Source organism: Salvelinus sp. IW2-2015, linkage group LG8 (genome assembly GCF_002910315.2).
Source record: "Salvelinus sp. IW2-2015 linkage group LG8, ASM291031v2, whole genome shotgun sequence".
Lineage (NCBI taxonomy): Eukaryota > Metazoa > Chordata > Actinopteri > Salmoniformes > Salmonidae > Salvelinus > Salvelinus sp. IW2-2015.
In genome coordinates this window covers 5,373,555-5,389,765 of record NC_036848.1, presented here as the reverse complement: position 1 = coordinate 5,389,765, position 16,211 = coordinate 5,373,555, and the positions used below count along the sequence as shown (strand labels likewise).

The 16,211-nt window shown below is 46.1% G+C and overlaps 1 protein-coding gene across 1 annotated transcript in view; it reads right to left on the bottom strand.

The window, feature by feature from the left end:
- The window catches only part of LOC139028096 (proline-rich protein 36-like), an 81,619-nt gene that overhangs the window by 40,680 nt on the left and 24,728 nt on the right, over positions 1–16,211 (bottom strand). The window contains exon 2 of the mRNA XM_070444649.1: positions 13,345–15,648. Within this exon, the coding sequence (XP_070300750.1) occupies positions 13,345–15,648 (2,304 nt within the window). The remainder of the gene's footprint in view (positions 1–13,344; positions 15,649–16,211) is intronic.

Below are 16,211 nucleotides of genomic sequence, written 5' to 3'. Positions count from 1 at the left end.
GTGTGTGCATGTGCGTATGTGTGTGTCAGGATGGGTGGGGCTGGAGGAGCCAGGGTTACAGGCACCCTATTTGAAACTGTTATGGAAATTAGTTTGATCATGGATTTCAACGTTAGTCAACGTTATTTACATAAGTAAGCTCCTCAGTGACCCGTTTCACATCAGGGATTCCATTATTCGCTCTCTTTCAGGGACGTTTATGAGCTTTGCCCTCTCCCCTGACCCCTCTCCTCACACTATGATGGCTCAACATACATATAGCTAGCCTACACACACCCACATACATATAGCTAGCCTACACACACCCACATACATATAGCTAGCCTACACATACCCACATACATATAGCTAGCCTACACACACCCACATACATATAGCTAGCCACATACATTTAGCTAGCCTACACACACCCACATACATATAGCTAGCCACATACATATAGCTAGCCTACACACACCCACATACATATAGTTAGCCTACACACACCCACATACATATAGCTAGCCTACACACACCCACATACATATAGCTAGTCTACACCCACCCACATGCATATAACTAGCCTACACACACCCACATACATATAGCTAGCCACATACATATAGCTAGCCACATACATATAGCTAGCCACCCACATATAGCTAGCCTACACACACCCACATACATATAGCTAGCCTACACACACCCACATGCATATAACTAGCCTACACACACTCACATACATATAGCTAGCCTACACACCCCCACATACATATAGCTAGCCTACACACACCCACATACATATAGCTAGCCACATACATATAGCTAGCCACATACATATAGCTAGCCACATACATATAGWTAGCCTACACACACCCACATACATATAGCTAGCCTACACACACCCACATACATATAGCTAGCCTACACACACCCACATGCATATAACTAGCCTACACACACCCACATACATATAGCTAGCCTATGGGGAATAACTACCTCTGTAGACTGTGTGATGGGGATATCTACCTCTGTAGATTGTGTAATAGAGGATATCTACCTCTGTAGATTGTGTAATAGGGGATATCTACCTCTGTAGACTGTGTGATAGGGGATATCTACCTCTGTAGATTGTGTAATAGGGGATATCTACCTCTGTAGACTGTGTGATAGGGGATATCTACCTCTGTAGATTGTGTAATAGGGAATATCTACCTCTGTAGATCGTGTAATAGGGGATATCTACCTCTGTAGACTGTGTGATGGGGATATCTACCTCTGTAGATCGTGTAATAGGGGATATCTACCTCTGTAGATCGTGTAATAGGGGATATCTACCTCTGTAGACTGTGTGATAGTGGATATCTACCTCTGTAGACTGTGTGATGGGGATATCTACCTCTGTAGACTGTGTGGTAGGGAATATCTCCCTCTGTAGATTGTGTGGTGGGGGATATCTCCCTCTGTAGATTGTGTAATAGGGGATATCTACCTCTGTAGATTGTGTAATAGGGGATATCTACCTCTGTAGACTGTGTGATAGGGGATATGTACCTCTGTAGACTGTGTGATGGGGATATCTACCCCTGTAGATCGTGTGATAGGGGATATGTACCTCTGTAGACTGTGTGATAGGGGATATCTACCTACACAAGGTTAAACATATTGGGCAAGAATCTTTTCAGTTGTCTTGAACAACTGAAAAGTGAAAACTGTTCCACTAAGGAACAGGAGTCAAGCGCTGCTACCATGGCTCAAAGATATCGTTGATCACATATTTCCTGGGTGAGTTGTATTTTTAGGATATCACCTGACCAGGGGCATCATGTACCCATTTTTTTTAGAGGGGGCACAAAGTACGTGAAGATGGATCGGGGTGAATTCAAAAAGTTTGAGAATTTTGCACTTTCAAACATCTAAAACAGCTTTTTCCTGCATCTAGAGCCATAATCATTATGCCTAATTCTATGTCAAATAATATGTGTTTTATTCCTGCATAGGTTATCTAAGCATACCTCTTTGCTTAGATAAGCAAACATTATTTTCCTGTGTTTTATATACATTTGGAATAATACTGTGAAATTGTTAAAATTATGATAATGTCACATTTACTACTGCTCCCACTCTCCGGCGCTCAACGTCGCCAGTTTACTCATTATTATGCACACCTGCCACCATTGTTACGCGCACCTGTGCCTCATGAGACTCACCTGGACTCCATCACCTTCCTGATTACCTCCCCTATATCTGCCACTCCCTTTGGTTCTTTCCCCAGGCGTTATTGTTTCTGTTCTTGTGTTTAATGTCTGTACGCTACTCTTGTTTTGTTCCATGTTCCGTTATTCACTCCCTGTACTTGCTTCCCGTAACGGACACGTTACAGATAATGCCCTTCTAGTGCAAAAGCTGTTTGAAAAGACTGCCTGGAATTTCAGCCTGTTTGATGGGATGGAATTTTGGCCTGCCTGTGACATCAGCAGGTGGTAAATTAGTTAATTGAACAAAAACCTCAACCTCTCTGCCAATAACGGCTAGTTTCCCCTCCCCACTCAGACCACTCCCAGACAGTCCAAGCAAAATTCTTCCTTAAGTTATTGCTCTTTGTTAAGAAGCTATATTTGTTTCTTTTTGACTATTTTAATTGAAAACAATCACATTAAGGTACTTAATTCTTACCCAGAAATGAAATGAAAAAAATGGCTGCATCGGACCTTAAAGACTGTTATGCCTTAGGTGTTTGCACAACCGCCACACTGGTGTATGTGATCATAACCCAAGAATTAATTCATGAATTGTGTATCTATTTATTGTCATTTGTCTTTTGAAAATAACAATCTTAACGTCTGTCAATCTTTGCATGCATAGCTGTCTATGAATTTCACAGTGGAAAATGTCTGAATTCACCTTCTATGAATTTCCAACTTCATTAAATTGCTAAGTAACTAGTATTACAGAGAAAAACATTTTAATTCCATATATTCATCAAGAAGAATCAATAGGCTACATAGCTTGATCAAATCCATTTACAAACATTCTTCCTGCCATTTACCGGAAGCTAAAATCAAATCAAACACTGTGTGTGTCACTACACTCTCTCTCCTCCTCCACTGACAATATTGCATGCACTAGAGTATCTAACATCCTGAATAGGCATCTCCTTGCTCCATGCACCTTGGAAGGAACCACTTACTAGCGACAACCTGGTCAACTCAGTGTGCCCCCTCCGCAAAATACAGCTGACAGATAAAATGTGTTCTTAAAAATGAAGTTTAGTAATTCATTTAAAATCTGAAATTGTTTAAATATGACAAATCTGAGGGGGCACATGCCTTTGACACCAAGGCACCTGACTTTCTCAGTATGAGAATGTTTTTTTACAGTACTTGAGGAATCTAACTTTGGATGGTGAAATCTTTTTTTTTAATAAGCCAAACAAATACTACATGCCAGTGGAACTGCTAATCACTAAAGATTAAAAAGGTATTGTGACGTGTTGCAGTGATAAATTAGTGTACGGTTGCAAATTATTAATTGATTTATCACATTTTTGAAAAGTGCCATTTGTTATATCATGGTAAATGGTTAAAACGCAAACTCCAAGAGGGCAGGGAGAAGGAGGGGTGACAGTGGGTTAAATGATATTAATATGGTAGAACCTTTAATATAAATGCTTAATTACTAAAGGGGGGTAGTGGAAACCCCTGACAAATGAAAAATGTACCACATCGTAAATGTCTGTTTAAAATTAATGGTATCTAAAGTGTCAAACTACTGCATAAATCAACAATAGCTTTTGTATTAGAAATTTTGCCACTTGACTAATTCCAAAACTTTTGGGGAATTGATTTTGGAAATGCCAATGATTGTCTCTCATTCTGTATAACTTTAATGGAAGTTGCAGATACAACCTCTGCTGGATAAGTTTGAACAGTTAAGTGAAAATATACTACATTGGAAGCTTCAGGATTGGCCATTTGAGAAATCTTCCATTTTCCAGAATATGTGACACACCCAATAGACAGATTGAGTTGAGGCGGGGGGGATAGTGAGTGCACTGTGGAGTTAAACATGGTGGAGAGAGGAGAGGAGGCAGGCTGTACATCACTGGGGCGTAATGAAATGCAAAAATCACCCAGACTAACAACTGGAGGCCTGTGTAGCAGCTTAGCCTGTTGGTCCAAGGCTATTCATCATAATCAGCGGCACTTTTCTCATTAGTAAAAAGCCATTACCATTCGACTTTATCAGCCAGCCACTGTTATCGGCCTGCCGCAAGGCAATCCCAGCATGCCGTGGCAGGGGACGGACGACGACGGGCGTACTTACCCGTTCTTTAATAAGCCAACTATTCCAGAAGTCTGCGGTCAGATGTCACTTAATGCAGAGTTAGTCACCTACAGCCCCCACCCCCCTCCCCCCTCGCCATCCCATCCTGCTCGTTAACTCATGCACTGCCAGGAGTACTTACCATGTGCACTAACCCTAATATGTCTCCACTTAGACCCTCTTTCCCTGTGATCCTCCATGTTAGGTGCACAGCGTGGGGGCTGTGGGAGTCCAGTACGAGGCCTTTGTTAGGCCGTCAAGAAGACCAATGAGGGCCATTGCCTTTTTGAGTGTGATGCATGAAAATGACCTAACGTTCACACTGTGATCAGATCTGACACCATCTAATCAGTAATATGCCTTATTCATTTGCCTGGACTAACGGTGAGATTGTGTTTTCGTTAGTAGTAGCTCTGCAAGTAACCTGAAATTTAACAGCACTCTGTCGGATGGCACCATGGTGTAGCCGGAGGACAGCCATTTTCTGTCCTCCTCCGGGTACATTGACTTCATGGTTCTCGCCCCCTTCCATAGACTTACATAGTAATTATGATGACTTCCGAAGGACGTCCTCCAACCTAAGAGCTCTTACAGTGTGAACTAACTTCTTGTCCAATTTAAGGATCAGAGAATTAACATAGTACTGAAAGCATATGCTACAGCTAGCTAGCATTGCAGTGCATAAAGTGTGCTGAGTAGTTGACTCAAAGGGAGAGAAAGACAATAGTTTATCAGTTTCGAACAAATTAGTTTCTTCTAAAATTAAGGAGAAGCAGCAGAGAGAGAGAGAGAGCTAGCTATATTTCAAAGTATTTTTCTTTTTAGTTTATCTTTCACTTACTTAGCTAATGCAGCTAATTTAGCCTACTCAACAACCTGAATCAAACAGAGAGGAATGCTATTTATGTTCGCTAGTTGGCTAAGGCTATCCAACACGGCAACTCTTCAAGGTTGCCGTGATTGTACACATGGATTTGATTGTGGGTTTACTAACGCGTTAGTTTTAGTTTGTAGACTATAATGTTAATATGGTAACAACAATGTAGGCTGTGTAGCGGTTATGGTATGAAGGTTTGGCTTGGATACGTTTTTGTGCCTGGCCACAGACAGCTGTTGTGTTGTGCACAGAAGTCCAAAAGCGAAGGGAAAAGGTGAGAAGAGGAGAGCGAGTAGATGCAAGAAGGAATCCAACTATCCAACCAGCAAAATTATGATGCTGTATGTGGCGCAAAACACCTGTCTCTGATTGAGAACCATATCAGGCCAAACACATAGAAATAGACAAACCAGACATACAACATAGAATGCCCACTCAGATCACACCCTGACAAAAAACAAAACATAAAACATACAAAGCAAACTATGGTCAGGGCGTGACAGATATGGTACCACATCTAAGGCGTTTATATTAACTTTAATTCCCCCAAAAATTATCCTGTGGTTTTGAAAATACATATCATTAAATTGGTGGCATGTCAAGCCTCAGTCAGTTCCAAAAAACTTGCAAAATACCTTTCATTGTTTTACTAATTTTTTTGTATCATTAATAGCCTTCATATTTCCAGATTGTTTACCTTTTTAAGCATTTGAATAAATATTGAATTGAATCCCATTTGAGTTCCTAATCACCAACATCCTTCCAAAAAGCTGAATACATGACTCTCCATTAGCTAGGTTTCTTAGAGTCAGCCAAACCCCATTAGCTAGGTGTCTTGGAACCAGCCCAACCCCATTAGCTAGGTGTCTTAGAACCAGCCCAACCCCATTAGCTAGGTGTCTTAGAACCAGCCCAACCCCATTAGCTAGGTGTCTTAGAACCAGCCCAACCCCATAGCTAGGTGTTCTTAGAAACCAGCCCAAACCCATTAGCTAGGTGTCTTAGAAACCAGCCCAACCCCATTAGCTAGGTGTCTTAGAAACCAGCCAAACCCATTACTAGGTACCTTAGAACCAGCCAAACCCCATTAGCTAGGTGTCTTAGAGTCAGCCCAACCCCATTAGCTAGGTGTCTTTGAAGTCAGCCCAACCCCATTAGCTAGGTGTCTTAGAATCAGCCCAACCCCATTAGCTAGGTGTCTTAGAAACCAGCCAACCCCATTAGCTAGGTGTCTTAAGAACCAGCCCAAACCCATTAGCTAGGTACCTTAGAAACCAGCCCAACCCCATTAGCTAGGTGTCTTAGAAACCAGCCGAAACCCATTAGCTAGGTACCTTAGAACCAGCCCAACCCCATTAGCTAGGTGTCTTAGAGTCAGCCCAACCCCATTAGTAGGTGTCTTAGAAACCAGCCCAAACCCATTAGCTAGGTACCTTAGAACCAGCCCAACCCATTAGCTAGGTGTCTTAGAAACCAGCCCAACTCCATTAGCTAGGTACCTTAGAACCAGCCCCACCATTAGCTAGGTGTCTTAGAAACCAGCCCAAACCCATTAGCTAGGTACCTTAGAACCAGCCCAACCCCATAGCTAGGTGTCTTAGAGTCAGCCCAACCCCATTGCTAGGTGTCTTAGAAACCAGCCCAACTCCATTAGCTAGGTACCTTAGAACCAGCCCAACCCCATTAGCTAGGTGTCTTAGAGCCAGCCCAACCCATTAGCTAGGTGGTCTTAGAAACCAGCCCAAACCCATTAGCTAGGTACCTTAGAACCAGCCCAACCCATTAGCTATGTGTCTTAGTCAGCCAACCCCATTAGCTAGGTGTCTTAGAAACCAGCCCAAACCCATTAGCTAGGTACCTTAGAACCAGCCCAACCCCATTAGCTAGGTGTCTTAGAAACCAGCCCAAACCCATTAGCTAGGTACCTTAGAACCAGCCCAACCCCATTAGCTAGGTGTCTTAGAAACCAGCCCAACCCCATTAGCTAGGTGTCTTAGAGTCAGCCCAACCCCATTAGCTAGGTATCTTAGTCAGCCCAACCCCATTAGCTAGGTGTCTTAGAAACCAGCCCAAACCCATTAGCTAGGTACTTTAGAACCAGCCCAACCCCATAGCTAGGTGTCTTAGAAACCAGCCCAAACCCATTAGCTAGGTACCTTGAAACCAGCCCAACCCATTAGCTAGGTGTCTTAGAAACCAGCCCAAACCCATTAGCTAGGTACCTTAGAACCAGCCCAACCCACATTAGCTAGGTGTCTTAGAGCCAGCCCAACCCCATTAAGCTAGGTACCTTATAACCAGCCCAACCCCATTAGCTAGGTGTCTTAGAAACCAGCCCAAACTAAATTAGCTGGTACCTTAGAACCAGCCCAACCCCATAGCTAGGTGTCTTAGTCAGCCCAACCCCATTAGCTAGGTGTCTTAGAAACCAGCCCAAACCCATTAGCTAGGTGTCTTAGAAACCAGCCCAAACCCATTAGCTAGGTGTCTTAGAAACCAGCCCAAACCATAGCTAGGTGTCTTAGAAACCAGACCAAACCCATTAGCTAGGTGTCTTAGAAACCAGCCCAAACCCATTAGCTAGGTGTCTTAGAAACCAGCCCAAACCCATTAGCTAGGTGTCTTAGAAACAAGCCAAACCCATTAGCTAGGTGTCTTAGAGTCAGCCCAACCCCATTAGCTAGGTGTCTTAGAGTCAGCCCAACCCCATTAGCTAGGTGTTTTAGAAACCAGCCCAACCCCATTAGCTAGGTGTTTAGAAACCAGCCCAACCCCTTAGCTAGGTGTCTTAGAACCAGCCCAACCCCATTAGCTAGGTGCTTAGAACCAGCCCAACCCATTAGCTAGGTGTCTTAGAGTCACGCCAAACCCCATTAGCTAGGTGTCTTAGAGTCAGCCCAACCCCATTAGCTAGGTGTCTTAGAGTAGCCCAACCCCATTAGTTAGGTGTCATAGAAACCAGCCCAAACCCATTAGCTAGGTACCTTAGAACCAGCCCAACCCATTAGCTAGGTGTCTTAGAAACCAGCCCAAACCCATTAGCTAGGTACCTTAAGACATCCAACCCCATTAGCTAGGTGTCTTAGAGCCAGCCAACCCATTAGCTAGGTGTCTTAGGCCAGCCCAACCCCATTAGCTAGGTGTGTTTAGAAACCAGCCCAAACTAAATTAGGCTAGGTACCTTAGAACCAGCCCAACCCCATTAGCTTAGGTGTCTTAGAGCCAGCCCAACCCCATTAGCTAGGTGTCTTAGAAACCAGCCAAACCATTAGCTAGTACCTTAGAACAGCCCAACCCCATAGCTAGGTGTCTTAGAGTCAGCCCAACTCCATTAGCTAGGTGTCTTAGAAACCAGCCCAACTCCATTAGCTAGGTACCTTAGAACCAGCCCAACCCATTAGCTAGGTGTCTTAGAGCCAGCCCAACCCCATTACTAGGTGTCTTAAGAACCAGCCCTAAACTAAATTAGCTAGGTACCTTAGAACCAGCCAACCCATTAGCTAGGTGTCTTAGAAACCAGCCCAAACTAAATTAGCTAGGTACCTTAGAACCAGCCCAACCCCATTAGCTAGGTGTCTTAGAACCAGCCCAACTAAATTAGCTAGGTGTCTTAGAGTCAGCCCAACCCCATTAGCTAACAATCTTAGAGCCAGCCCAACCCCATTAGCTTGGTGCCTTAGAGCCCAAACCCCATTAGCTAGGTCTCTTAGAGCCAGCCCAACCCATCAGGTAGGTGTCTTAGAAACAGCCCAAACTAAATTAGCTAGGTACCTTAGAACCAGCCCAACCCCATTAGCTAGGTGTCTTAGAAACCAGCCAAACTAAATTAGCTAGGTACCTTAGAACCAGCCCAACCCTTAGCTAGGTGTCTTAGAAACCAGCCCAAACTAAATTAGCTAGGTGTCTTGAGTCAGCCCAACCCCATTAGCTAACAATCTTAGAGCCAGCCCAACCCCATTAGCTTGGTGCTTAGAGCCAACCCAACCCCATTAGCTAGGTCTCTTAGAGCCAGCCCAACCCATCAGGTAGGGTGTCTTAGAGCCAGCCCATCCCCATTAGCTTTGTGTCTTAGGCCCAGGCCAAAACCAATTAGCTAGGTGTCTTAGAGCCAGCCCAACGCCCTTACCAGTGGTGTAAAAATACTTTAAAGTACTACTTATCAGTTTTTGAGGTATCTGTACTTCATTTTATTGTTGATATTTTGGACAGCTTTTACTTTTAATTCACTACATTCCTAAAGAAAATAATGTACTTTTTACTCCATACATTTTCCCTGAAACTCAGAGTATTAGTTACATTTTGATGGCTGCATAACAGGAAAATAGTCCATTCATGCACTTATCAAGAGAACATCCCTGGTCATCCCTATTGCCTCTGATCCGGTGGACTCACTAACAGAGAACATCCCTGGTCATCCCTACTGCCTCTGATCTGGTGGACTCACTAAACAGAGAACATCCTGGTCATCCTATTGCCTCTGATCCGGTGGACTCACTAAACAGAGAACATCCCTGGTCATCCCCTACTGCCTCTGATCTGGTGGATCTCACTAAACACAAAATGCTTATTTGTAAATTATGTCTGTATTGGAGTGTGCCGCTGGTTATCCATAAATAAATAAACGGTGCCATCTGGCTTGTTTAATATTGGGAATTTGAAATTATTTATACTTTTACTTTAGCTTTCAATAGTTAAGTATATTTTAGCAATTACATTTACTTTTGATACTTAAGTATATTTAAAACCAAACACTTTTAGACTTTTACTCAAATAGTATTTTACTGGGTGACTTTCACTTTTACTTGAGTAATTTTCATTTAAGGTATCTTTACTTTTACTCAAGTATGACAATTGGGTACTTTTTCCCACTACTGCCCCTTAGCTAGGTGCCTACAGCCAGCCCAACCCCATTAGCTAGGTGTCTTAGAGCAGCCCAACCCAATTAGCTAGGTGTCTTAGAGTCAGCCCAACCCATTAGCTAGTCATTTTAGAGCCAGCCCAATCTCATTTAGCTGGTGTCTTAGAGCCAGCCCAACCCCATTAGCTAGGTGTCTTTAGAGCCAACCCAACCCCATTAGCTAGGTGTCTTAGAGCCAACCCAACCCATTAGCTAGGTGTCTTAGAGCAGCCAAACCCATTAGCTAGGTGTCTTAGAGCCAACCCAACCCATTAGCTAGGTGTCTTAGAGCCAGCCCACCCCCATTAGCTAGGTTGGTCTATAAGAGCAACCCAACCATTAGCTACGGTGTCTTAGAGCCAGCCCAACCGCCATTAGCTAGGTGTCTTAGAGCAGCCCAACCATTACTAGGTGTCTTAGAGCCAGCCCAACCCCATTAGCTAGGTGTCTTAGAGCCAGCCCAACCCCATTAGCTAGGTGTCTTAGAACCAGCCCAACCCCATTAGCTAAGTGTCTTAGAGCCAGCCCAACCCCATTAGCTAGGTGTCTTAGAACCAGCCCAACCCCATTAGCTAGGTGTCTTAGAGCCAGCCCAACCCCATTAGCTAGGTGTCTTAGAGCCAGCCCAACACAATAGAAGTGAGGCAGAAGTTCGTGTTGAGCACCACACTATATAACACCTTGGTTATGGAACATTCAGCCATGCACTTGAATGAGCAAAGGTCATTACAGCATGGCCGCGGTGTGTCGGCACGTAATTAATACTGTTGCGTTAACATTTCAGCAGCCGCAGTCCTGAGTGAGTTAATCACAGGGGCTACAGGCCTGAAATGGCTCTGTGCTTTACGAATGGCTCTCTCCTTCCCATCTTAATCTGTATTTTACGAGTGAGAAGCTTTGCATTATGCAAATCGTTGGATGGGAACAGGTGACATTTCTACAGTGAACACGAGCGACGGCCCGGCCTGGTCTGGGACGCTGATTTAGACATTAGTATCTGTCAGCGCAAGTGCCCAAGCCTTGATCTGCATAGCAAAATCTCTCATTTAATCTTCACGTTTTAAGGTGGACTGCAAAGAATGGGTTTGTGTCTGTACATGTGCATATTTGTGTGCACATGCGTGTGTATACGGGCGAATGCGTCTAGTGAAAATTATTCAATTTCTATACGTGTGTGAACGCATGCAGTGAAAATTATTCCATTTCAAACCAAGCTATTTTTCCAGATTTCCTGATTTAATAACAGCATAGTGTATATCAATACAACAAATATCAACAAAACATAACAAATGATAAAAGTACTGGCTTAATATGTATGGGAGGGGGTGTCAGAATATTCACTGGCATTAAAGTATCTGACATAAACATAAGGATAGGTATTGAGCGAGTATTTAACGGATCCTATTTAACCCCCTAGTTATCTGATAAAGCTCTTGAATTCACTCATTCTTAGTATTTGTTCCATTCGCAGACAGACAGACATTTTCTCATTTTGGTTTCGTATGTTGTAGTTTAGGAAGAATATTGGAAGAAGAGGAAATGCATATAGAAAAGCCACAAAGCTGCTGATGTTATTTACTATTTGCGTCTCTTAAGGGACATGTGGTTGAATTCAGTCTGACAGCCCAAAGGGTCTGTCTGGTTCCACCTTAAATGAGAAGCGTCAGCCCCAAGGTTCGCTGCCCCAGGCTAATGTTTGGTTCCAATAAAGAACAAATCAGTACCCAACTTGACTCATTTTATCATGCAGTCAAAACTGATGATCAAAGAAGTCATAAAGATCCCATTTAATCTTTTGGCTATCTATCAGGCTGATGTCTTTATCTTCTTTGTGCAGCGGTAATATCAGCCGATTATGAAGGCAAAATAGATCTGGCATGCATACAAGGCGAATGAAGTGCTCAGTTTGATGTGACAGCGTGATCAGTGAAAGTGGTAATCTGCGAGGAATAAAAAATATCTCAATTATTCTATAACAGTAATGTGGGAGAGCAGGGCCGAGAACGCACATCTGCTTTCATATATTGTGACATGCACTGATAAAACATCCTTGCCAATTTACACTCTCCCTGCTTGACTAATCTCCAACAGTACTCATAACCTCTAATCACTTAATCAGTAGTGAGAGAGGGAAGGAGGGAGGGTAAGAGAGTGAGAGAGTGAGAGAAAGGGAGAGAAAAATACCACTAAAGAAAGAAAAATAGGTTCAATTGGGATCCAAATGAGTGGAAGATTGAGAGACTATCTGAAATTCTAATTGCATTTGTAAATGAGCCAGGCTCCTTTACTGTGAGAGGATTAGTAATTTAATCTGGTGGATAGGAAACACAAAAGGGCATTATTGCAGGAGCCCTCCGAGGCTGGCTGTAGAACACAGCATACCATTCCTGGCTGGGAGAGTTACTGCTGACACGTGGATCAACTGTCCCTATTGGGATGCAGGCCCTCCTATGAATTTACCTGATCTCTCCAGCTATTCATATAAATCCTTTTCTCTGGCCTTACACTACACACAATATGGAAAATATAACCAGAGATGCTTGGAAACACTATATACAGTAGGAGCTAAAATGTACAAAACTATTCCTAATAATGATGTCAGGAAATCCTATGCAGATTGCCTGCTAGGTTAGAACAGGTTAAAGTATAAATATTTGGTTCATGATTATTTTTTTATCTCAGCATTATCTATCAGACATTGCCTCCTATTTGATAATAGGGAAATAATGGAACAAGCTGCCTGTATGGACACTTGGCCTCTAGAGAGGAGATTATATTACCACAGCACAGAACAAGTGGATCAATAATATTCCATAAAGTGTTGGGCAATAGGAGTGAAATATCCTGCCTATTATTTAATGGTAGGCTGTGATTGTCTGTCGTTTTATGTAATTACTCCTTCAGCTTGGAGCTTGTCTCTTCCCTTATTCTCACAACTATTATTGAGCCAATTATCATACATTTCCCCCTTGCACCAATTAACAATATAGGGGGGGCAGTGCTGCATGCATTTTTAGTGTGTATAATTAAGCCGTGCCGCTTTTGTTAATTAGCTCGATCTGACTCTTTGCTTTTTATGCTACTCGTCTGCTCATTACCGGAGCCATTTAATTCAATTAGCACCTTAATTAGACAAACAGCCATGTTCTGATGTTGCCAGTCTTGTTGGAGGAGAAGCTGTGATTAGCTAAGACAAACATGCCATGCAAATCATCATGGGGCCATGATGCTGGAGGGGGGGGGGGGGAGACAGAACAGAACAGACGCTGGAGGGGCTGAGGGGAGCCAGAACAGAACGCTGGACAGGCTGAGGGGAGCCAGAACAGAACGCTGGAGGTCTGAGAGGAGAGGAGCCAGAACAGAACGCTGGAGGCGATGGGAGGAGGGGAGGCAGAACAGAATGCTGGGGGCTGAGGGGAGGGAGCCAGAACAGAACGCTGGAGGGTCTGAGAGGAGAGGAGACAGAACAGAATGCTGGAGGGCTGAGGGGAGGGGAGCAAGAACAGAATGCTGGAGGGGTGAGGGGAGCCAGAACAGAACGCTGGAGGGGATGAGGAGAGGGGAGCAGAACAGAACGCTGGAGGGTCTGAGAGGAGAGGAGCCAGAACAGAATGCTGGAGGGTCTGAGGGAGAGGAGGCCAAAACAGAATGCTGGAGGGGAGGAGGAGAGGGGAGCAGAACAGAATGCTGGAGGAGGGGAGGGGGCCAGACACAGAACGCTGGGGGGATGAGGAGAGGGGAGGCAGAACAGAATGCTGGAGGAGGGGAGGGGAGGCAGAACAGAATGCTGGAGGAGGGGAGGGGAGCCAGAACAGAACGCTGGAGGGGATGAGGAGAGGGGAGGCAGAACAGAATGCTGGAGGGGCTGAAGGGAGCAGAACAGAACGCTGGACAGGCTGAGGGGAGCCAGAACAGAATGCTGGAGGGTATGAGAGGAGAGGAGCCAGAACAGAATGCTGGAGGAGGGGAGGGGAGCCAGAACAGAACGCTGGAGGGGAGGAGGGGAGAGGGGAGGCAGAACAGAATGCTGGAGGAGGGGAGGGGAGCCAGAACAGAACGCTGGAGGGGATGAGGAGGGGGAGGCAGAACAGAATGCTGGAGGGGCTGAGGAGAAGGGAGCCAGAAACAGAATGCTGGCAGCAGGGCTGAGGAGAGGGGAGCCAGAACAGAACGCTGGCAGCAGGGCTGAGGGTAGGGGAGCCAGAACGCTGGCAGCGGGCTGAGGGTAGGGAGCCAGAACGCTGGCAGCCAGGGCTGAGGAGAGGGGAGCCAGAACAGAATGCTGGCAGCAGGGCTGAGGGGAGGGGAGCCAGAACAGAATGCTGGCAGCAGGGCTGAGGGGAGGGGAGCCAGAACAGAATGCTGGCAGCAGGGCTGAGGAGAGGGGAGCCAGAACAGAAGCTGGCAGCAGGGCTGAGGAGAGGGGAGCCAGAACAGAACGCTGGCAGCAAGGGCTGAGGAGAGGGGAGCCAGAACAGAATGCTGGCAGCAGGGCTGAGGAGAGGGGGCCAGAACAGACGCTGGCAGCAGGGCTGAGGGTAGGGGAGCCAGAACGCTGGCAGCAGGGCTGAGGAGAGGGGAGCCAGAACAGAATGCTGGCAGCAGGACTGAGGAGAGGGGAGCCAGAACAGAACGCTGGCAGCAGGGCTGAGGGTAGGGGAGCCAGAACACTTGCAGCAGGGCTGAGGGGAGGGGAGCCAGAATGCTGGCAGCAGGGCTGAGAGGGGAGGGGAGCCAGAACAGAATGCTGGCAGCAGGGCTGAGGAGAGGGGAGCCAGAACAGAATGCTGGCAGCAGGACTGAGGAGAGGGGAGCCAGAACAGAATGCTGGCAGCAGGGCTGAGGAGAGGGGAGCCAGAACGCTGGCAGCAGGGCTGAGGGGAGGGGAGCCAGAACAGATGCTGGCAGCAGGACTGAGAGAGGGGAGCAGAACAGAACGCTGCAGCAGGGCTGAGGAGAGGGGAGCCAGAACAGAATGCTGGCAGCAGGGCTGAGGAGAGGGGAGCCAGAACAGAACGCTGGCAGCAGGGCTGAGGGTAGGGGAGCCAGAGCGCTGGCAGCAGGGCTGAGGAGAGGGGAGCCAGAACAGAATGCTGGCAGCAGGACTGAGGAGAGGGAGCCAGAACAGAACGCTGGCAGCAGGGCTGAGGGGAGGGGAGCCAGAACGCTGGCAGCAGGGCTGAGGGGAGGGGAGCCAGAATGCCTGGCAGCAGGGCTGAGGGAGGGAGCCAACAGAAATGCTGGCAGCAGGGCTGAGAGAAGGGGAGCCAGAACAGAATGCTGGCAGCAGGACTGAGGAGAGGGGAGCCAGAACAGAACGCTGGCAGCAGGGCTGAGGGTAGGGGAGCCAGAACGCTGGCAGCAGGGCTGAGGGGAGGGGAGCCAGAACGCTGGCAGCAGGGCTGAGGGGAGGGGAGCCCGAACGCTAGCAGCAGGGCTGAGGGCAGGGGAGCCCGAACGCTAGCAGCAGGGCTGAGGGCAGGGGAGCCCGAATGCTGGCAGCAGGGCTGAGGGGAGGGGAGCCAGAACGCTGGCAGCAGGGCTGAGGGGACGGGAGCCAGAACGCTGGCTGCAGGATCATGCAAGGGGCCATGGGGCTAACAGACGAAAATGAGCAACACACACGTTATATACACACATTATATACACTACACACACATTGTTTACACACACATTACATACACACACATTATATACACAACACACATCATACACACACACATATACACACACAACACACATTATATACACACACATCATATACACACATACACAATGAACAAAAACCAAGATGACACACCAAACTCAACATAATGACCTTAATATTTACATAGGAAAGCTAATATTTGAAAAGACCACCCATTTCAAGAACCATTGTTTTGGGACAGGAGAACAGTGGGGTGTAGCGAATCCCTTCCTCAGTTCTGGGTGCTGTTTGCTGAGAGGAGAGTGACGTGGAAGATTAACACCATGGGATTGCAGCAGAGAGCTAGTCTACTCTCAGATCCCTGCCGGCCCCGATAAGAAAGCCCATTCGATGACATGGAGGGACAAACTCAATTAACTATAATAGAGAAGGACCATTCCGGCTGTGCTCTGACGGACGGGTACAGGGTTCACTTTTCACTCTCA